Source organism: Nerophis ophidion, linkage group LG14 (assembly GCF_033978795.1).
Source record: "Nerophis ophidion isolate RoL-2023_Sa linkage group LG14, RoL_Noph_v1.0, whole genome shotgun sequence".
Classification (NCBI taxonomy): Eukaryota; Metazoa; Chordata; class Actinopteri; order Syngnathiformes; family Syngnathidae; genus Nerophis; species Nerophis ophidion.
Genome location: NC_084624.1, coordinates 9,008,284 through 9,030,801, shown reverse-complemented (window position 1 = coordinate 9,030,801; position 22,518 = coordinate 9,008,284). Strand labels below are relative to the sequence as shown.

Here is a 22,518-nt window from a genome sequence, read left to right as displayed (position 1 = left end):
TACATTGTGTCACACTTTATTGTCACATCTCATCACAATTATAAAAACATCTGTCAGGGTCGAATATTGCATAGCAGTTCAGAGAGGAAGGAGAGGAAGGCGTACAAAACAAGTGCCAAAAATCAGCAGTGACATCTTTCTACAGGCACATGTTTATTAGCTGCTGGACTCTATGAGGACTGGAAGGCAAACAATAAGAAATGAGAGGTTAGCGCTATTAATTGGTTCCGGACACTTCCGCAAAGCAGGAATCATTCATGAAAAACTTTTTACAACCTTTTAAATGCGTTTTTCAACCTTATGAGAGTCCTCCAGACAAGTGTTTTTCAACCACTGTGCCGCGGCACACTAGTGTCTGGTGTGCCGTGGGAAATTACGCAACTTTTCCTAATTGGTCCCCCCAAAAATGTTTTTGCAAATCAATAATTGTGCCGTGGCAGGGAGTTCATTGCTCTGTAAAAGTCGGAATGTGTCGGGTGAGACGAGGACGGTTTGCTGTGATCCCGACATGCAGAGCACAGCGGCAGGCAGTGTGCAGGTAAAAAGGTGTATGTCTGAATAATTGTATCTAAGTGATCACAAAACTTTGTGTTTTAATGAGTTCCCGGCGAGCAATCAAAAGCTGTCTTTGATCTTACCAAGCAGAAGGCTTGTATAGCTCCACTTTGTAGGATGGGAAGCGACATGAAGGCGTCGGTTTCTTTGAGCTATTGTAATCCACTGGAAGATTTTGTCTTGACCAGAGATCTAGAAAGCGGAGAGGAAGCAGGACCTCTTCCCTCTCCAGGCACATTTTCTTTGAACTGTTTTGTAACCAAATGCGACGGCTGTTTACGACCCCATTCCCCTTAAAAACATCTGTTGCCATGTAATTAGGGAAAGTCCAAATAAAAGAGGCGGCGTACAATCAGGGTGTGGTGGAGTACAGCCCAGATGTTTCATAGCTCGGTTGGTAGAGTGGCGGTGCCAGCAACTCGAGGGTTGCAGGTTCAATTCCTGCTTCCGCCATCCTAGTCACTGCCGTTGTGTCCTTAGGCAAGACACTTTACCCACCTGCTCCCATTCCCACCCACACTGGTTTAAATGTAACTTAGATATTGGGTTTCACTATGTAAAGCGCTTTGAGTCACTCGAGAAAAGCGCTATATAAATATAATTCACTTCACTTCACTCCTCAATGAGCTAAATTGAATTCTGTCTCTATTTAATTCCTTGCTTCTTGTCTGTTTAATAAATGTCATCGGTGCTTAAACCAAAAATGAACAAAAAGGAAAAGGAAAAGTCTATGCAAAACAAAGGTAAAACTGATCTCGCAAAGTTAGCAGAAACAGAATGCTGGACGACAGCAAAAACCTACGGCGTCCGCAAAGTCCACCCGTGCGTGACATGACAACCAACAATGTCCGCACGAAGAAGGATAGCAACAACTTAAATTGCCTTGCTTGCTAACACAAAGCCCTCAAAGGAAGACGTGAAACTGCTACAGGAAAACACCAACAAAACAGGAAGGGCCACCAAAATAAGAACTAAAGCACAGGAAAACACCAACAAACTCAAAATAAGGCACGACTGTTAAAATAATTGTATCTAAGTCACCACAATACTTTGTGTTGAAACGAGTTCCCGGCGAGAAGACAAAAGCTGTCTTTGAACTTACCAAGAAGAACGCTTGTAAAACTCCACAGAGCTGTTCTGTTCTTTCATGTATCGTAATTAACAGAAAGATATTGTTTTGACCCAAGAATGACAAAAGCAAAGGGGAAGCAGGACCAGACTCCCCTCCAGGCACTGCTTCTTTGAACCGTTTACGACCTTTTTTGTGTTTTTTTAACTGTTCTGCAATCAAAGGCGATGGCTGTTTACGACCCACGTCCCTTAGAAGCAGTTTTCGCCTTGTAATTATTGTAAAGTCGAAATAAAAAGAGGTGGTATACAATCTTTCGCCAGAGCGTTTCAAATTGAGCCATATTCAATTCCGTCTCTGTTTAATTCCTTGCTTCTTGTCTCGTTTAATAGAGGTCATCAGTGTTTGAACCTGACAACGACCTGGTGGAGTATCATTTTTTTTTTTACATTTTCTGCTAGTGGTGTAACTCTGTGTATTTTGAAATGGAAAAAAAAATTGCCTTGCCTCAAAAAAGGTTGAAAAACACTGCTCTGGACATGAAATAACACCCTTAGTCTTTTAATCCAATACAGGCTGAGCTGAGCCAATCAGTGGCCGCGATACTGAACAGCGCTTTCTGATTGGTTCGGTCTCATCCGGACTGTATCGCTGATATTTTCCGTTCATTTAGCCACGTTTATGCTTGACAATGCTCAATCTAGGACCAAAACATGTTCTAACTTGCTTTAAAAGAAAAATCTAGTAAAAAAAAAACCTCTGCAATATTTGAAGTGCGACATGGCGAGGATTATAAAAAAAAAAATCTGCCTTTACTAAGATAATAATGCAGCTGGAATGATATCAGAAGCAGCTTTCAGAATGAAACCATCTCTGACAGCGCCGATCAAAACGTGACTCGTACTTGAACGTTGCGCAAGTGTACCTAATGTTGAGGCCTTCTATTTACCAGACATGAGCATTGCAGGCCTCTTAAAGGGATACACGTCGCACAAAAGAAACTAGTTGGGAAAACTACACTAAACTTTGGTCAATTACACTTTTACCTGAGGATCACCTGGACAAGTCAAACATGGTCGATGTCAGCGATTTTGAACCGTAGCAGGCTCATAAGCGCCCTCTAGAGAGCCACCAAAATAAATCGGCTTCCTGTATGGGCTGCGGCGTACTCGGGTGTAATACACTTTTCCACCACGTGTGGCAGTAATGATTATATCAAACAAAACAGAAGAAGCATGAAGCTAAACTCAGAATTTTTCTCAAGTGCAAAAATTAAGACTCAATTTTCATTTGACATTTTAGTAAATAAATATATATTAGATTTTAGCATTGTTTAACTTTATGTACATTTGTTTTTCATCAGTTTTTATGAGTCCTTTCTTTTGCACTATATTTGATTGATTTATTTTTGCCTTAAGCCCATGTGTTCAATCAATGTTTACATATGTAGTCCTAAATCACGAGTGTCTCAAAGGGCTGCACAAGCCACAACGACATCCTCAAAATAAGTTCAATAAGAAACTAACTTATTTAGTTAAACAAACCGAAGAACGCTGAAGCTAAACTCAAATAATTTTTCTCAAGTGAAAAAATTACGACTAAATTTTTTATTGAAATTTTAGTAAAACATAAACTATTAGATTTTATGTATTTTAGCATTTTAACTTTATGTACATTTATTTTTCATCAGTTTTTATGAGTCCCTTCTTTTGCATTATATTTGATTAATTTATTTTTGCCTTAGGTTCATGTGTTCAATCAATCAATCAATCTTTACTTACATAACCCCAAATTACGAATGTCTCAAAGGGCTGCACAAGCCACGACGACATCCTCGAAATAAGTTAAATAAGAAACTAACTTATTTAGTTATCAAAAAAAACAGAAGAAGCCTGAAACTAAACTCAAATAATTTTTCTCAAGTGAAAAAATTAAGACTACATTTTTCATTGAAATTTTAGTAAATAAACATATACTATTAGATTTGATGTATTTTAGCATTTTAACTTTATGTACATTTATTTTTCATCAAATTTTATGAGTCCCTTCTTTAGAATTATATTTGATTAATTGATTTTTGCCTTAGGTTCATGTGTTCAATCAATCAATCAATCAATCAATGTTTACTTACATAACCCCAAATCACGAGTGTCTCAAAGGGCTGCACAACTCACAAGGACATCCTTGAAATAAGTTAAATAAGAAACTAACTTTAGTTATCAAAAAGAAGCCTGAAGTTTAACTCAGAGAATTTTTCTCAAGTGCAAAAATTACGACTAAATTTTCAATTGACATTTTAGTAAATGAACGAAAAATTATTAGATTTTAGGCATTTTAGTGCTGCTTAACTTTATGTACATTAATTTTTCATACTTTTTATGAGTCCTTTGTTTTGCACTATATTTGATTGATTTATTTTGCCTTAGGTTCATGTGTTCAATCAATCAATCGATGTTTACTTATATAGCCCTAAATCACGAGTGTCTCAAAGGGCTGCACAAGCCACAACGATATCCTCGAAATAAGTTAAATAAGAAACTAACTTATTTAGTTATCAAACAGAAGCCTGAAGCTTAACTCAGAGAATTTTTCTCAAGTGCAAAAAATACGACTACATTTTCAATTGACGTTTTAGTAAATAAACCAAAAATTATTACATTTTAGGCATTTTAGCGCTGCTTAACTTTATGTACATTAATTTTTCATATTTTTTATGAGTCCTTTGTTTTGCACTATATTTGATTTATTTATTTTGCCTTAGGTTCATGTGTACAATCAATCAATCGATGTTTACTTATATAGCCCTAAATCACCAGTGTCTCAAAGGGCTGCACAAGCCACAACGACATCCTCGAAATAAGTTAAATAAGAAACTAACTTATTTAGTTATCAAACAAACAGAAGAAGCCTAAAGCTAAACTCAAATAATTTTTCTCAAGTGAAAAAATTACAACTAAATTTTTAATTGATATTTTAGTAAATAAACAAAAAATTATTAGATTTTAGGCATTTTAGCGCTGCTTAACTTTATGTACATTAATTTTTCATACTTTTTATAAGTCTTTTGTTTTGCACTATATTTGATTGATTTATTTTGCCTTAAGTTCATGTGTTCAATCAATCAATCAATCAATCAATCAATCAATCAATCAATCGATGTTTACTTATATAGCCCTAAATCACAAGTGTCTCAAAGGGCTGCAAAAGTCACAACGACATCCTCGAAATAAGTTAAATAAGAAACTAAATTATTTAGTTATCAAACAGAAGAAGCCTGAAGCTTAACTCAGAGAATTTTTCTCAAGTGAAAAAATTACGACTAAATTTTCAATTGACATTTTAGTAAATGAACGAAAAATTATTAGATTTTAGGCATTTTAGTGCTGCTTAACTTTATGTACATTAATTTTTCATACTTTTTATGAGTCCTTTGTTTTGCACTATATTTGATTGATTTATTTTGCCTTAGGTTCATGTGTTCAATCAATCAATCGATGTTTACTTATATAGCCCTAAATCACGAGTGTCTCAAAGGGCTGCACAAGCCACAACGGCATCCTCGAAATAAGTTAAATAAGAAACTAACTTATTTAGTTAGCAAACAGAAGCCTGAAGCTTACCTCAGAGAATTTTTCTTAAGTGCAAAAAATACGACTAAATTTTCAATTGACGTTTTAGTAAATAAACAAAAATTATTAGATTTTAGGCATTTTAGCGCTGCTTAACTTTATGTACATTACACTATATTTGAATGATTTATTTTGCCTTAGGTTCATGTGTTCAATCAACCAATCAATTGATGTTTACTTATATAGCCCTAAATCACGAGTTTCTCAAAGGGCTGCACAAGCCACAACGACATCCTCGAAATAAGTTAAATAAGAAATTAACTTAGTGTTGAAGAAGAAACGGTAGATTTCATATCATTGGACGATGTTGTAAACTATAAGTAATCAAGATACAATTATTGAATAGTCCGTGTTAATATTTGAGTGGGGCCCCGGGGCCCCTCTGTAGTGGAAAAGTTCTAAAAGGCTAAGAACCCCTGATCTACGTTATAAAAAATAAATAAAAAACAATGTTTCAGTTAGACATGAAACATTTTGAGTATGAAAAGTGACATCATCAGTAAACGAAAAATAAACAAAACAGCTCCGAGTGTGATGTACAGTAGGCAAGGTTGTACTTTGGCCTCACTCCTGTGAGAATCCTGCGACTGCCTGAAGCATTAAGGGATGGGACTATTGTAGCTGAGATAGGTGCCAGCGCCCCCCGCGACCCCAAAGGGAATAAGCGGTAGAAAATGGATGGATGGATGGACTATCCAGGGCTGGCTGCAGTGTGCTCAAACCACCAGCAGGGGAGCATCTGTGAGCAGATTACACCTATCATCTCTTTCTTCGGGACCCGTGGAGGGACGAGGCGAAGACAGAACCCTACCTTCCGTGCACACCTGTATGTAGTCCTTGGTTCTCACACCAGCGCATAGTCGAGGTGTCCTTTGTCCAGACCCTCCTTGTGGTCCGTCCAGGAGGAGGCCGGCATGCTGCTGTAAGGATCTAAGAGGATCCGCACGCAGCGCACCATGAGGAAGAGCAGCAGCAGCAGCAGGAGGCCCAGGAAGCACAAGGCCGTGCCCTGGTCCGGGTGTCCCGCCATGGGCTCCAGGTCCGCCGGGGCCCTGGCGAAGCCGGGCGGGGCCGGAGAGGACAGGTCGTAGTCCACCACCCAGTAGTCGGTGTTGCTCATCTTCCTTGTGGTGTCAGGCGGTCCGCTGGAAGCGACACAAGAGCACGTCATGAACACGGAAAGCCCACTAAAGTCTCATCTCGAATGGAGCAAACTGGAATTTCACGGAGCAATTAGGAACACAAACTAAGGAGCCGGGCAGCAAGCTGAGGCAGGCTTGGAAGATGGAAAATAATCTTTTTATTAGCAAGTGCATGAGTGTTTCTGTGCAGGACTTTACTTAGTACAGGGGTGTCCAAACTTTATCCACTGAGGGCCGCACACTGAAAAATCATAGCCAGTGGGGGCCATTTTCCTATTTTTTAGTTTAAAAAAACAATACAATATATCAATCAATCAATGTTTATTTATATAGCCCTAAATCACAAATGTCTCAAAGGACTGTACAAACCATTACGACTACGACATCCTCGGAAGAACCCACAAAAGGGCAAGGAAAACTCACACAGGGAGAATTCATACCCAGTGGGACGACAGTGACAATGATGACTATGAGAAACCTTGGAGAGGACCTCCAAGAACCCCCCCCTCTAGGGGACCGAAAGCAATGGATGTCGAGCGGGTCTAACCTTTTTGAAAACAAGAGCTACTTCTTAGGTACTGATTAATGCGGAGGGCTACCAGTTTGATACACATTTACAGTTGTGATCAAAATTATTCAATCAATCAATGTTTATTTATATAGCCCTAAATCACAAATGTCTCAAAGGACTGTACAAACCATTACGACTACGACATCCTCGGAAGAACCCACAAAAGGGCAAGGAAAACTCACACAGGGAGAATTCACATCCAGTGGGACGCCAGTGACAATGCTGACTATGAGAAACCTTGGAGAGGACCTACGATGTGGGCAACCCCACCCCCCCTCTAGGGGAACGAAAGCAATGGATGTCGAGCGGGTCTAACCTTTTTGAAAACAAGAACTACTTCTTAGGGTACTGATTAATGCAGAGGGCTACCAGTTTGATACACATAGTTGTGATCAAAATTATTAAATCAATCAATGTTTATTTATATAGCCCCAAATCACAAATGTCTCAAAGGACTGTACAAACCATTATGACTACGACATCCTCGGAAGAACCCACAAAAGGGCAAGGAAAACTCACACAGGGAGAATTCACATCCAGTGGGACGCCAGTGACAATGAGAAACCTTGGAGAGTACCTCAAATGTGGGCAACACCCCCACCTCTAGGGGACCGAAAGCAATGGATGTCTAGCGGGTCTAACCTTTTTGAAAACAAGAGCTACTTCTTAGGTACTGATTAATGCGGAGGGCTACCAGTTTGATACACACTTACAGTTGTGATCAAAATTATTCAATCAATCAATCAATGTTTATTTATATAGCCCTAAATCACAAATGTCTCAAAGGACTGCACAAACCATTACGACTACGACATCCTCGGAAGAACCCACAAAAGGTCAAGGAAAACTCACACCCAGTGGGCAGGGAGAATTCACATCCAGTGGGACGCCAGTGACAATGCTGACTATGAGAAACCTTGGAGAGGACCTCCAAGAACCCCCCCCCCCCCCCCCCCCCTCTAGGGGACCGAAAGCAATGGATGTCGAGCGGGTCTAACCTTTTTGAAAACAAGAGCTACTTCTTAGGTACTGATTAATGCGGAGGGCTACCAGTTTGATACACACTTACAGTTGTGATCAAAATTATTTAATCAATCAATGTTTATTTATATAGCCCTAAATCACAAATGTCTCAAAGGACTGCACAAACCATTACGACTACGACATCCTCGGAAGAACCCAAAAAGGGCAAGGAAAATTCACATCCAGTGGGACGCCAGTGACAATGCTGACTATGAGAAACCTTGGAGAGGACCTCCAAGGAAACACCCCCCCCCCTCTAGGGGACCGAAAGCAATGGATGTCGAGCGGGTCTAACCTTTTTGAAAACAAGAGCTACTTCTTAGATACTGATTAATGCGGAGGGCTACCAGTTTGATACACACTTACAGTTGTGATCAAAATTATTCAATCAATCAATGTTTATTTATATAGCCCTAAATCACAAATGTCTCAAAGGACTGTACAAATCATTACGACTACGACATCCTCGGAAGAACCCACAAAAGGGCAAGGAAAACTCACACAGGGAGAATTCACATCCAGTGGGACGCCAGTGACAATGCTGACTATGAGAAACCTTGGAGAGGACCTCAGATGTGGGCAACCCCCCCCCCCCCCCCCCTCCTCTAGGGGAACAAAAGCAATGGATGTCAAGCGGGTCTAACCTTTTTGAAAACAAGAACTACTTCTTAGGGTACTGATTAATGCGGAGGGCTACCAGTTTGATACACACTTACAGTTGTGATCAAAATTATTCAATCAATCAATGTTTATTTATATAGCCCTAAATCACAATTGTCTCAAAGGACTGCACAAACCATTACGACTACGACATCCTCGGAAGAACCCACAAAAGGGCAAGGAAAACTCACACAGGGAGAATTCACATCCAGTGGGACGCCAGTGACAATGATGACTATGAGAAACCTTGGAGAGGACCTCCAAGGAAACCCCCCCCCTCTAGGGGACCGAAAGCAATGGATGTCGAGCGGGTCTAACCTTTTTGAAAACAAGAGCTACTTCTTAGGTACTGATTAATGCGGAGGGCTACCAGTTTGATACACACTTACAGTTGTGATCAAAATTATTCAATCAATCAATGTTTATTTATATAGCCCTAAATCACAAATGTCTCAAAGGACTGCACAAATCATTACGACTACGACATCCTCGGAAGAACCCACAAAAGGGCAAGGAAAACTCACACCAAGTGGGCAGGGAGACTTCACGTCCAGTGGGACGCCAGTGACAATGCTGACTATGAGAAACCTTGGAGAGGAGCTACTTCTTGGGTACTGATTAATGCGGAAGGCTACCAGTTTGATACACACTAACAGTTGTGATCAAAATGATTCAACCCCCACACAATTTTTGGTGTTTTAGCAAGTTGGACGTTTATTCCGTATTTTGTTTATAGTCATATCAAATAAAGATGCATTAAATCATGGGTGTCAAACTCTGGCCCTCTGTGTAATTTAATTTGGCCCTTGAGGCAATATCAAAATAACATTAGAGCTGGCCCGCCAGTATTATAACACCGCATTCACCGCTAATACTCATACTCACCAACCCTCCCGATTTTCCCGGGAAACTCACGAATTTCAGTGCCCTTGCCAAAAATCACCCGGGGCAAACATTCTCCCGAATTTCTCTCGATTTCCACCCAAACAACATCATTGGGGACGTGCCTTAAAGGCACTGCATTCAACGTCCTCTACAACCTGTCGTCTCGTCCGCTTTTTCTCCATACAAACATTGTGTCACATACTATATGCGGACTTTACACACAAACAAATGAATGCAATGCATAGTTGGTCAACCGCCATACACGTCACACTGAGGGTGGCCGTATAAACAACTTTAACACTGTTACAAATATGCGCCACACTGTGAACCCACACCAAACAAGAATGAAAACCACATTTAGGGAGAACATCCGCACTGTAACCCAACAGAACAAATACCCAGAACCCCTTGCAGCACTAACTCTTCCGGGATGCTACAATATTTGAAAATCGATTTTGCATGTCACTATAAAGTTATACAAGCCTTGCTCGTTCAATATTCAATGCAAAGCTTGTTTGGGTCCCTATTAAAAGGTTAAGTTGTTCAACCTTGGCCCGCGGCTTTGTTCAGTTAAAAATTTTGGCCCATTCTGTATTTGAGTTTGACACCCCTGCATTAAATAGACAAATGCAACTTAAATTACATTATATTTTGTAACATACCAAACAGTGTAATTTCTCTTAATATCTCATTGACAAAATTATTCAACCCCTTGAAGATCATAGCTCTTAAGAACAGAATTTGAATAAGGTCTTTTCAATCAGGTGTTGAAACCACCTGTAGATGTGATTAGAACAATATCAGAATCAGAATAATTTTTATTTGTCCGTTCAAACATGTACAAGACACATCAGAACTGAAATTACATTTTCGGCACACTACTATTAAACGAGACAAGAAGCAAGGAATTAAACAGAGACGGAATTGAATTTGGCTTGAATTGAGGAGAGACGCCTTGATACTGTATCCTTGTACAGTGTCTCGGCACGCTCTGGTGAAAGATTGTATGCCACCTCTTTTTATTTCGACTTTCCCATAATGACACGGCGAAAACTGTTTCTAAGGGACGTGGGTCGTAAACAGCCATCGCCTTTGGTTGCAGAACAGTTGAAAAAAAGGTTGTAAACAGTTCAATAGCGAGCAACAATTAAACTGATTGAAAAAGACTGACGCTCAGCTTCCTGTAGATCATTGGTGTCAAACTCTGGCCCGCGGGCCAAATTTGGCCCGCCATGTAATGTATTTTGGCCCTTGAGACAATATTAAATTAACATTAGAGCTGGCCCGCTAATTCTAATACTTGCCAACCCTCACGATTTTCCCAGGAGACTCCCAAATTTCAGTGCCCCCCCCACGAAAATCTACCGGGACAACCATTCTCTCGAATTTCTCCCGATTTCCACTCGGACAACAATATCGCCGGCGTGCCTTAAAAGTACTGCTTTTAGCGTCTTCTAAAACCTGTTGTCATGTCCGCTTTTCCGGCCCTGTCACGTAATATATGTGGATTCTACACACGCACACAAACACAAGTGAATGCAAGGCATACTTCGTCAACAGTCATACAGGTCACACTGAGGGTGGCCTTATAAACAACTTTAACACTGTTACAAATATGCGCCACACTGTGAACCCACACCAAACAAGTATGACAAACACATTTCGGGAGAACATCCGCACTGTAACATAACATTAACACAACAGAACAAATACCCAGAACCCCTTGCAGCACTAACTCTTCCGGGACACTACAATATACACCCCCGCTACCAACAAACTTCGATTTTGCATGTCACTATAAAGTTCTAGAAGCCTTGCTTATTCAATATTCAATGCAAAACTTGTTTGGGTCCCCATTAAAGGTTAAGTTGTTCAACTTTGGCCCGCGGCTTTGTTCAGTTTAGAATTTTGGCCCACTCTGTATTTGAGTTTGACACCCCTGCTGTAGATGGTCAATGGTGTATTTGCAACATGGTGAAGTCCAGGGAGTTGTCCAAGAACATTTTAATTATGACTATAAAAGGGCTACCAACAAAAAGCGCTCAAAGTGAAGGCACAACTTAGCTAAGGAAAACAAAAACTAACATGGGGCGGCATAGCTCGGTTGGTAGAGTGGCCGTGCCAGCAACTTGAGGGTTGCAGGTTCGATTCCCACTTCCGCCGTCCTAGTTACTGCCGTTGTGTTCTTGGGCAAGACACTTTACCCACCTACTCCCAGTGCCACCCACACTGGGTTAAATGTAACTTAGATATTGGGTTTCACTGTGTAAAGCGCTTTGAGTCACTAGAGAAAAGCGCTATATAAATATAATTCACTTCACTTCACAACACTTGCTGCAGCAAGACCTCTGGTGCAAATAGAGCATGAAAAGCACATCAATAGAACAAGAACACCAGCATGAAAAGAACAATGTCGCCAGAACGACTAACTGACAAAGACAGGCTTAAATAATATCATGATTAGCGACAGGTGTGATCCAAACAAATGAGGCAGGTGAAAGTAATGAGTCGCCATGGTGACAAAAACAAGGAAGCACAAACAGGAACTAATGGAGTCTTAAAGAGAAAATAACAAAAAACACGATCCAGACCACAGATCAGGACATTGCCACATTTCACACATGGCATTTAATTGGCCAATAGGGAATAAATGGACGTCCCTGTGAAGTCTGCCTAGCAACACGCGGCTGAGTTGTATTTCAGAGGCGAGGTGGAAGGATTCGTGTTGTCTCTGCCGTTCAGGCCGCCGCCATCGGATGACAAATCCGACAGTAAGAGAAAGGACCGTCGTTTGTCTCCTTTCCAACTGTGACAGGACTTACGCCCGAACGAAACGCGGCTGCCCTTGTCCTGAACTGGAGCGTGGCAAAGCGGGAGAATAAATAAATCACAGCAAGTTGCAGAAACACTCTCCACCGTGACCTCTTTAATGGGCGGCGGAGCGAGGAGACTTTTCCTGGGATGCACTTTCCAGTCAGCAGGTTCTATTCTAGGAACCTGTGCCCAAGTTCTTTGTCTGACCCCGAACATCCTCACACTGGTGGCTCTCCACGTGGATACATCTGGGCAGAGGCAACTTGGTCGCCACACCCCGCCATGAAGGGAGCGCTGAGTTTACACAGCAAGCGCCACTTCCAACTAGTGTTGTCCTGATACCAATTTCGTAGTACCGGTACCAAAATGTATTTCAATACTTTTCTGTACATTTGTACAGGTCTGGACTACAGACAGTACCCGCACTCTTTTACTACCAAGCCACGCTGTTGTAACACGTGGCTTGGCATTGTCTTGCTGAAATAAGCAGGGGCGTCCATGATAACATTTCTTGGATGGCAGCATATGTTGTTCCAAAACCTGTATGGACCATTCAGCATTAATGGTGCCTTCACAGATGTGTAAGTTACCCATGCTTTGGGCACTAATGCACCCCCATACCATCACAGACGCTGGCTTTTGAACTTTGTGCCTATAACAATCCGGATGGTTATTTTCCTCTTTGTTCCGGAGGACACCACGTCCACAGTTTCCAGATATAATTTGAAATGTGGACTCGTCAGACCACAGAACACTTTTCCACTTTGCATCAGTCCATCTTAGATGAGCTCGGGCCCAGCGAAGCCGGCGGCGTTTCTGGGTGTTGTTGATGAGTGGGTTTTATTAGAGTTTTAACTTGCACTTACAGATCTAACGACCAACTGTAGTTACTGACAGTGGTTTTAGGAAGTGTTCCTGAGCCCATGTGGTGATATCCTATACACACTGATGTCGGTTTTTGTTGCAGTACCTTCACAGATGTGTAAGTTACCCATGCCTTGGGCACTAATACACCCCCATACCATCACAGATGCTGGCTTTTCAACTTTGCTACTTACATTTAAAATGAATAATATTTAATTGTCAGAATTAATACAAAAAGTAATCTGCAGCAACCATGTGATTAATCTGATTAACAGGTGTAATATATATATATATATATATATATATATATATATATATATATATATATATATATATATATATATACACACACACACTCATATATATACATATATATATATACAGTCTATATATGTACGTATATAATACATACATACAAATATATATAGTTTATATAAACATATATATACATATACAAATACACAAAAATAGATATACATACACATATATATACATATCTATATATACACACACACATATACAGTCCATATATATATATACACACACAGTCTATATATACATATATACACATATACAATATATATATATATATATATATATATATATATATATATATACACAGACACACACACATATATATATAAACATACAGTCTAAATATATACATATACACACATATATACACATATACAGTCTATACATCCATCCATTATCTACTGCTTATTCCCTTTGGGGTCGCTGGTGCCTCTCTCAGCTACAATCGGGCCGAAGGCGGGGTAAACCCTGGACAAGTCGCCACTTCATCGCAGGGCCAACACAGATAGACAGACAGCATTCACACTCACATTCACACACTAGGGACAATTTAGTGTTGCCAATCAACCTATCCCCAGGTGCATGTCTTTGGAAGTGGGAGGGGCCTATCCCCAGGTGCATGTCTTTGGAAGTGGGAGGAAGCCGGAGTACCCGGAGGGAACCCACGCATTCACGGGGAGAACATGCAAACTCCAAACAGAAAGATCCCGAGCCCGGGATTGAACCCAGATCTACTCAGGACCTTCGTATTGTGAGGGAGACACACTACAAAGTAAAACAACAAAATAAAAACATTGAGCAATAAATAATGCATATTGCGCACAAGCATGCATTTTTTCTGATGAATACTTCGGCCTACTACGCTACTGTATTTGATGGTTGTACTTGCAGAGCCTTTAGTGTTGTCTTTAGTGGTACTTGGTGAAAAAAGTTTTGAAAACCACTTGTCTATTCTTTTTTAAATCAACTTTGTATGATGAAAAGTCCATAATTTCTCAAACTTAAATGCCGTATTTTTCAGACTATAAGTCGCAGTTTTTTATTCATAGTTTGGTCGGGGGTGCGACTTATGTGTGGAATTATTTACACATTACCGTAAAATTGTCAGTACGTGGACTTTGGGGTTTGTTTTTCCGGAAAGCAAAGGAGAGTTGGAGCGGGCAAGGCGTGAAGGTAATGGCATCTTTTATTTTAACACTATGACTACAAAAAAAGGAAGCAAACAAAAGGCGCGCACAATGGCGGAGAACAAACTTGACTAATGAAACAAAACTTGCACAAAGGCAGAAACTATGAACAATAAACAAAAACTTACTTGGCATGGAACTATGAAACAAGCAGCGTGACCTAAGCATGAAACCGTAAAAATGGCATGAAGCAGAGTGGAGGTAGCATGGCATGACGTGAGTAGAGGTAAAGTTGCCAGGCTGACTTCCTGGGAACTTTCGCTTTAAATAATAGACATGATTAGTGACAGGCGTGCGAGTGCAAAACGTGAGACAAGTGCGTGACATGAGGACAGGTGAAAAGTAATGGCTAGTCATGGAAACAAAACAAACAAGGAAGTGCAAAAACAGGAAACAATGGAGTCTTAAGCAAAACAGAACATAACTAAACAAAACATGATCTAAAGACATGACAAAAATATGAAATATTATTTAGCTCATTCACGTAAGAGACTAGACGTATAAGATTTCATGGGATTTATGGATTAGGATTGACAGATTGTTTGGTAAACATATAGCATGTTCTATATGTTATAGTTATTTGAATGACTCTTACCATAATATGTTACGTTAACATAGCAGGCACCTTCTCAGTTGGTTATTTATGCCTCATATAACGTACACTTATTCAGCATGTTGTTCACTATTCTTTATTTATTTTAAATTACCTTTCAAATGTCTATTCTTGGTGTTGGGTTTTATCAAATAATTCTCCCAAAAATGCGACTTATACTCCAGTGCGACTTATATAACGTATTTCCTTGAATTGCCGCCGGGTATATAGTATGCGCCTGCCTAGAATTACTGCCGGGTCAAACTCGTTCCGCAAAATATTATTTTTATTAGCATATGCCTAGAATTTCCGACGGGTCAAACTCGTCATGTCACGAGTGACACTTCACCTGTCATCATTTTCAAAATGAAGGAGGGTGATTTCAACAATTTGAAATCGCATAAAGGGAAGAAGTTTAAGAGCTATTCAGTAAGATTTAATATGCTAAAAAGAACAGTAAGCAGCTATGTTTTATTAATATACCGTAGCTGCGTGTGTCAAAAATGAGTCATTAAATGACTCCCGCCTCCTGGTGGTAGAGGGCGCTAGTGATCCCTCTTGCGACTACTCGGCTGCAGAAGAAGTGACAACAAGCAGCAAGAGCGAGCAACGATCGTTTATTTTTTCCTCTCGCTTGCACTTTTAAGATGGAGGATTACATATCTAAAATAAAAATGTTTTCTAAACTGGACTTTCAATCGAAGCAGGAGGTAATAAAGGAAGATCTCCATCGAGACATTTAAAACTGAAAAAATATAAGGAAGACTTCTATAAACAAGTTATCGATGCTTTTGATCAGAAGGAGCTGCACATGGACTTCATTTATAAATAAAGGTAAGACCATAATAAAGTTTTTTTTACTAAATGTGCTTTTCATGATGGTTTCCTTACATCACACTCAAATTTATAAGCGCAGGCTTAAATTTACCACATGCCTATGGTAAGTGCCGGAGTGAGAAGAGGTTTTAAATTAATTAGCGCCCCGGAGGCAATTCAAGGAAATACGGTATTTATGCCTCATATAACATACACTTATTCAGCCTTTTGTTCACTATTATTTATTTATTTTAAATTGCCTTTCAAATGTCTATTCTTGGTGTTGGGTTTTATCAAATACATTTCCCCCAAAAATGCGACTTATACTCCAGTGCGACTTATATACCGTGTTTCCTTGAATTGCCGCCGGGTATATTGTATGCGCCTGCCTAGAATTACTGCCGGGTCAAACTCGTTTCGCAAAATATTATTTTTATTAGCGCATGCCTAGAATTTCCACCGGGTCAAACTCGTCACGTCACAAGTGACACTTCACCTGTCATCATTTTCAAAATGGAGGAGGCTGATTTCAAATCATTTGAAATCGCATAAAGGGAAGAAGATTAAAAGCTTTTCAGTAGGATTTAAGGTCTAAGCTGTTGAATATGCTAAAAAGAACAGTAAGCAGCTATGTTTTATTAATATACCGTAGCTGCGTGTGTCAAATATGAGTCATTGAATGACTCCCGCCTCCTGGTGGTAGAGGGCGCTAGTGATCCTTCTTGCGACTACTCGGCTGCAGAAGAAGTGACAACAAGCAGCAAGAGTGAGCAACGATCGTTTATTTTTTCGTCTCGCTTGCACTTTTAACATGGAGGATTACATACCTAAAATAAAACAGTTTTCTAAACTGGACTTTCAATCGAAGCAGGAGGTAATAAAGGAAGATCTCCATCAAGACAGAGAGGCTTTTAAAACTGAAGAAAGATGAGGAGGACTTCTATAAACAAGTTATCGATGCTTTTGATCGGAAGGAGCTGCGCATGGACTTCATTTATAAATAAAGGTAAGACCATAATAACGTTTTTTTTTTTACTAAATGTGCTTTTCATGATGGTATCCTTACATCACACTCAAATTTGTAAGCACAGGCTTAAATTTACCACATGCCTATGGTAAGTGCCGGAGTGAGAAGAGGTTTTAAAATAATTAGCGCATGCTTGCCTTTACCGCATGCCTTTGGTAAGTGCCGGAGTGAGAAGAAGTTTTAAATTAATTAGCGCCCCGGTGGGAATTCAAGGAAATACGGTATTTATGCCTCATATAACTTACACTTATTCAGCCTGTTGTTCACTATTCTTTATTTATTTTAAATTGCCTTTCAAATGTCTATTCTTGGTGTTGGCTTTTATCAAATAAATTTCCCCCCAAAATGCGACTTATATATGATTTTTCCCCCCTTCTTTATTATGCATTTTCGGCAGGTGCGATTTATACTCCGGAGCGATTTATACTCCGAAAAATACGGTACTAGATTACCATGATGTATTTTTTTGCCACTTTTAACATGTTGCTTCGCATTGCTTTTCAGTTTAAAACTTCCACGGCCATCCCGAGTGAAGTCAATTTTTCAGCAGTGTTTTACATGAAATGTCAAAGCGTGGTAAAAAACGACACATGGTATTATTAAGCAAAAAGGAAAGTTACTCACGCGCGAGAGGATCGGATGAAGATGTCCAGCACCACGGTCAGCTCGCATGTCATCTCCTCCGCTGTGTCGGCCAAGCTTTAAGGGCTCCTCACTTACTGGGATCCGCCCCGCCTCCCTCCTCCTCCTCTTCCGCCCTCCACAGGACTTTTCCATACAATCCTCTTTTTTTTTCCCCCCTGAAAGAGGAAAACGCCGAGAGCGGCGTGAAGCTTTGGCGTTATGTAAGCGGACTGTGCATGGGGGCATGAAGACAGAGGGTCAATACGACACATCAGCGCTGTCTTTCTACGCGCTCATCATGGCGTCACCATCAGAAAAGAGCGCAGGACGTAAGGAGGAAAAAGAGGTGCCGGGCCTGGGTAACACGTGGTCACTGTGTTACATGACGTGGTTATGTTCACACCTGGAAGAGATTTACAAAATGCAAAAGCAGTGAAGTTGGCAGGTTGTGTAAATGGTAAATAAAAAGAGAATACAATGATTCGCAAATCCTTTTCGACTTATATTCAATTGAATAGACTGCAAAGACTTAATGTTCCCAGTGAGAAACTTTTCAAATAATCATTAACTTAGAATTTAAAGGCCTACTGAAAGCCACTACTACTCACCACACAGTCTGATAGTTTATATATCAATGCATTGTAGAGGAGATTTTGTTCCAGCACCGTTTCCAGCTATAAGTCGTCTGTTTTCATCGCATAATTCCACAGTATTCCGGAAATCTGTGTTGCTGAATCTTTTGCAATTTGTTTAATGAATAATGGAGACGTCAAAGAAGAAAGGTGTAGGTGGGAAGCGATGTATTGCGGCCGCCTTTAGCAACACAAACACAGCCGGTGTTTCATTGTTTACATTCCCGAAAGATGACGGTGAAGCTTTACAATGGAACAGAGCGGTCAAGTTCGCAGCTATAAGTTGTCTGTTTTATCGCATAAATCTGTGTGGCTGAATCTTTTGCAATTTGTTCAATGAATAATGGAGACATCAAAGAAGAAAGCTGTAGGTGGGAAGCGATGTACTGCGGCCGCCTTTAGCAACACAAACACAAACAGTGTTTCATTGTTTACATTCCCGAAAGATGGTGAAGCTTTACTATGGAACAGAGCAGTCAAGTTCGAAGCTATAAGTTGTCGGTTTTATCGCATAAATCTGTGTTGCTGAATCTTTTGCAATTTTTTAAATGAATAATGGAGATGTCAAAGAAGAAAGCTGTAGGCGGGAAGCGATGTATTGCGGCCGCCTTTAGCAACACAAACACAGCCGGTGTTTCATTGTTTACATTCCCGAAAGATGACGGTGAAGCTTTACTATGGAACAGAGCAGTCAAGTTCGCAGCTATAAGTTGTCTGTTTTATCGCATAAATCTGTGTCGCTGAATCTTTTGCAATTTGTTTAATGAATAATGGAGACGTCAAAGAAGAAAGCTGTAGGTGGGAAGCGATGTATTGCGGCTGCCTTTAGCAACACAAACACAGCCGGTGTTTCATTGTTTACATTCCCGAAAGATGACGGTGAAGCTTTACTATGGAACAGAGCAGTCAAGTTCGCAGCTATAAGTTGTCTGTTTTATCGCATAAATCTGTGTTGCTGTAATTTGTTTAATGAATAATGGAGCTATGTGTTATAACAGCGTGGCTTTGTAGTAAAAGACTGCAAGTACTTTCCTGGCCCGCCTGCAGTCCAGACCTGTCTCCCATGGAAAATGTGTGGCGCATTATGAAGCGTAAGCGGAGACCCCGGATTGTTGAACGACTGAAACTCTACATCAGAGGTCGGGAACCTTTTTGGCTGAGAGAGCCATGAAAGCCAGATATTTAAAAATGCATACCCGTGAGAGCCATATGGGTGGCGACTTGTCCAGGGTGTACCCCACCTTCCGCCATATTGTAACTGAGATAGGCACCAGCGCCCCCCACAAACCCAAAGGGAATAAGCGGTAGAAAATGAATGAATGGATGGATGGATGGATGGATGAATACAACTAAATGCGTGCATTTTTAAGTAAGACCAACATTTTTAGAGCATAATAAGTCTCTTATTCTTTTTAATAACATTGTTATCCTAAAGTTAACCAATAATAAATATAATACTTTTTACCATTGATGCAACTTCTAGAAAATGGATGGTTGGATTAAAATGCATGAGAATGTTTTATAATTTCAAAAGTTGTTTTTAACACTGTGATTACCAGCGGAATTATTCATTACTTATCGTGTTAAGCAACGGCAGCTAAGATTTATCTGAGAGCCAGATGCAGTCATCAAAAGAGCCACATCTGGCTCTAGAGCCATAGGTTCCCTACCCCTGCTCTAAATAAAACAAGAATGGGAAAGAATTCCACTTCCAAAGCTTCAACAATTTGTTTCCTCAGTTCCCAAACGTTTATTGAGTGTTGTTGAAAGAAAAGGTGATGTAACACAGTGGTGAACATGCCCTTTCCCAACTACTTTGGCACATGTGGCAGCCATGAAATTCTAAGTTAATTATTATTTGCAAAAAATAAATAAAGTTTATGAGTTTTAACTTCAAATAAGTTGTCTTTGTAGCATATTCAACTGAATATGGGTTGAAAACAATTTACAAATCACTGTAATCCGTTTATATTTACATCTAACACAATTTCCCAACTCATATGGAAACGGGGTTTGTATATCAATCAATCAATCAATGTTTACTTATATAGCCCTAAATCACTAGTGTCTCAAAGGGCTGCACAAACCACTACGACATCTGCGGTAGGCCCACATAAGGGCAAGGAAAACTCACACCCAGTGGGACATCGGTGACAATGATGACTATGAGAACCTTGGAGAGGAGGAAAGCAATGGATGTCGAGCGGGTCTAACATGATACTGTGAAAGTTCAATCCATAATGGATCAAACACAGTCGCGAGAGTTCAGTCCAAAGCGGATCCAACACAGCAGCGAGAGTCCCGTTCACAGCGAAGCCAGCAGGAAACCATCCCAAGCGGAGGCGGATCAGCAGCGCAGAGATGTCCCCAGCCGATACACAGGCAAGCAGTACATGGCCACCGGATCGGACCGAACCCCCTCCACGAGGGAGAGTGGGACATAGAAGAAAAAGAAAAGAAACAGCAGATCAACTGGTCTAAAAAGGGAGTCTATTTAAAGGCTAGAGTATACCAATGAGTTTTAAGGTGAGACTTAAATGCTTCTACTGAGGTGGCATCTCGAACTGTTACCGGGAGGCCATTACAGAGTACTGGAGCCCGAAAGGAAAACGCTCTATAGCCCGCAGACTTTTTTTGGGCTCTAGGAATCACTAATAAGCCGAAGTCTTTTGAACGCAGATTTCTTGCCGGGACATATGGTACAATACAATCGGCAAGATAGGATGGAGCTACACCGTTGATTGATTGATTGATATAAGTCCAGCCTTTTTCTACCGCTTGTCCCTTTTACTTAATACTTGAACGGCTCCGATGGGATGAAAAGTGGGGGAGAATTATGTTAAATGAATACTTCCCTGGCAGTAGCGATCTAAACCAGGTTGCATAACGTCGAGGGCCACAGCTTGATCCTGACTGCGTTGGCACAAATGACATAATGGAGACGTGGAAGGAGGAAAAACATGTGGAGGTCCTCACGGTGAGACTTAATTAATTAGCACAATTACAAGTGTACAAACACAGGTTGCGCGTCAACATGTCCCTCAAGGTGTCGTTAATAGTCACTTGATTGCAGCGCGTCCTGAAGGGCTCGTTAATGGAATCACGGTGAGCAGGAGGACGCCCACTGGGTTCATAATTGAACCTGGCCAGCATGCTCGCTTATGGAACTGGCCCCGGTTTTTGGTGTTAGTAGGTCAGCCTAGGGAGGGAAGCTGCCTTCTGCAAAGGCCCCAGCTTTACCTACGGCACCTGGGGGGGGGGTTATTGCAGAAAGCAGGTGAAGTGACAACTCATGAGATGAAGGAAAGTCATTTTTCCAAAAAAGGACATATTCAGAGTGGGTTACCGTGGTAACTTACAGTACCTGTGAACACAACCTGCTGGCTGGCAGCTGTTCTTGGATGAAATATTTATTAGGGTCCGCAGACCCATGGGAAACTGCTGTGTTTTATTATTATTCCGCACCTACACGCTGTAATTTGACCCCCTTAACATACTTCAAAACTCACCAAATTTGACACACACGTCGCTATAGCAAACCTTCCCAACATATTAAGCAACCGATCCCCCAAAATGAAAATTGCGCTCTAGCGCCCCCTAGGAAAAAATTACAGACAAAACTGCATGTAACTTCTGTCAGGAATGTCATAGCGACATGAAACAAAAACTCCTATGTAGGTCTGACTTAGACCCAATTTTCATACACACTTCTTTCAGCAAAAATCTACAGGAAGTTGGCAAAAAACCCCTTCAAAATAAAATGTTCGCAAAAAAATGCCATTTTTGCCTCTTTGCGCTGTAATTTGACCCCTTTAAAATGCTTCAAAAGTCACCAAACTTGGCGCACACATAAGGACTGGAGAATATTGCGATCTAATGAAAAAAAAAACCCCCAAAACTCAAAATTGCGCTCTAGCGCTATTTTTGAATAAAACACTGAAAAAAATGCTCCTAGTTTTGGGTTTTGGTTTTTTCATTAGATGCAATATTCTCCAGTCCTTATGTGTGCGCCAAGTTTGGTGACTTTTGAAGCATTTTAAAGGGGTCAAATTACAGCGCAAAGAGGCAAAAATTGCATTTTTTGCGAAAATTTTATTTTGAAGCCCCATGTAG

The 22,518-nt window shown here is 40.5% G+C and overlaps 1 protein-coding gene across 1 annotated transcript; it reads right to left on the bottom strand.

The window, feature by feature from the left end:
- Positions 1-22,267, bottom strand: LOC133568076 (cortexin-1-like). Its single transcript, XM_061919783.1, has 2 exons — positions 17,774-22,267; positions 1-6,398 (listed from the first exon to the last, which is right to left on the bottom strand). The coding sequence occupies exons 1-2, from the start codon at positions 17,824-17,826 to the stop codon at positions 6,098-6,100; spliced, it is 354 nt and encodes a 117-aa protein (XP_061775767.1). The 5' UTR covers positions 17,827-22,267; the 3' UTR covers positions 1-6,097.
- Between the last annotated feature and the right edge of the window lie 251 nt (positions 22,268-22,518).

Bases quoted from the DNA above. Each gene is read 5' to 3' on its own strand.
- LOC133568076 (XM_061919783.1), bottom strand. From the start codon at position 17,826: ATGACATGCGAGCTGACCGTGGTGCTGGACATCTTCATCCGATCCTCT. The intron at 6,399-17,773 runs GTGAGTAACTTT...TGTCGCTTCCAG, and splicing joins TTCATCCGATCCTCTCGCGC to CGGACCGCCTGACACCACAA.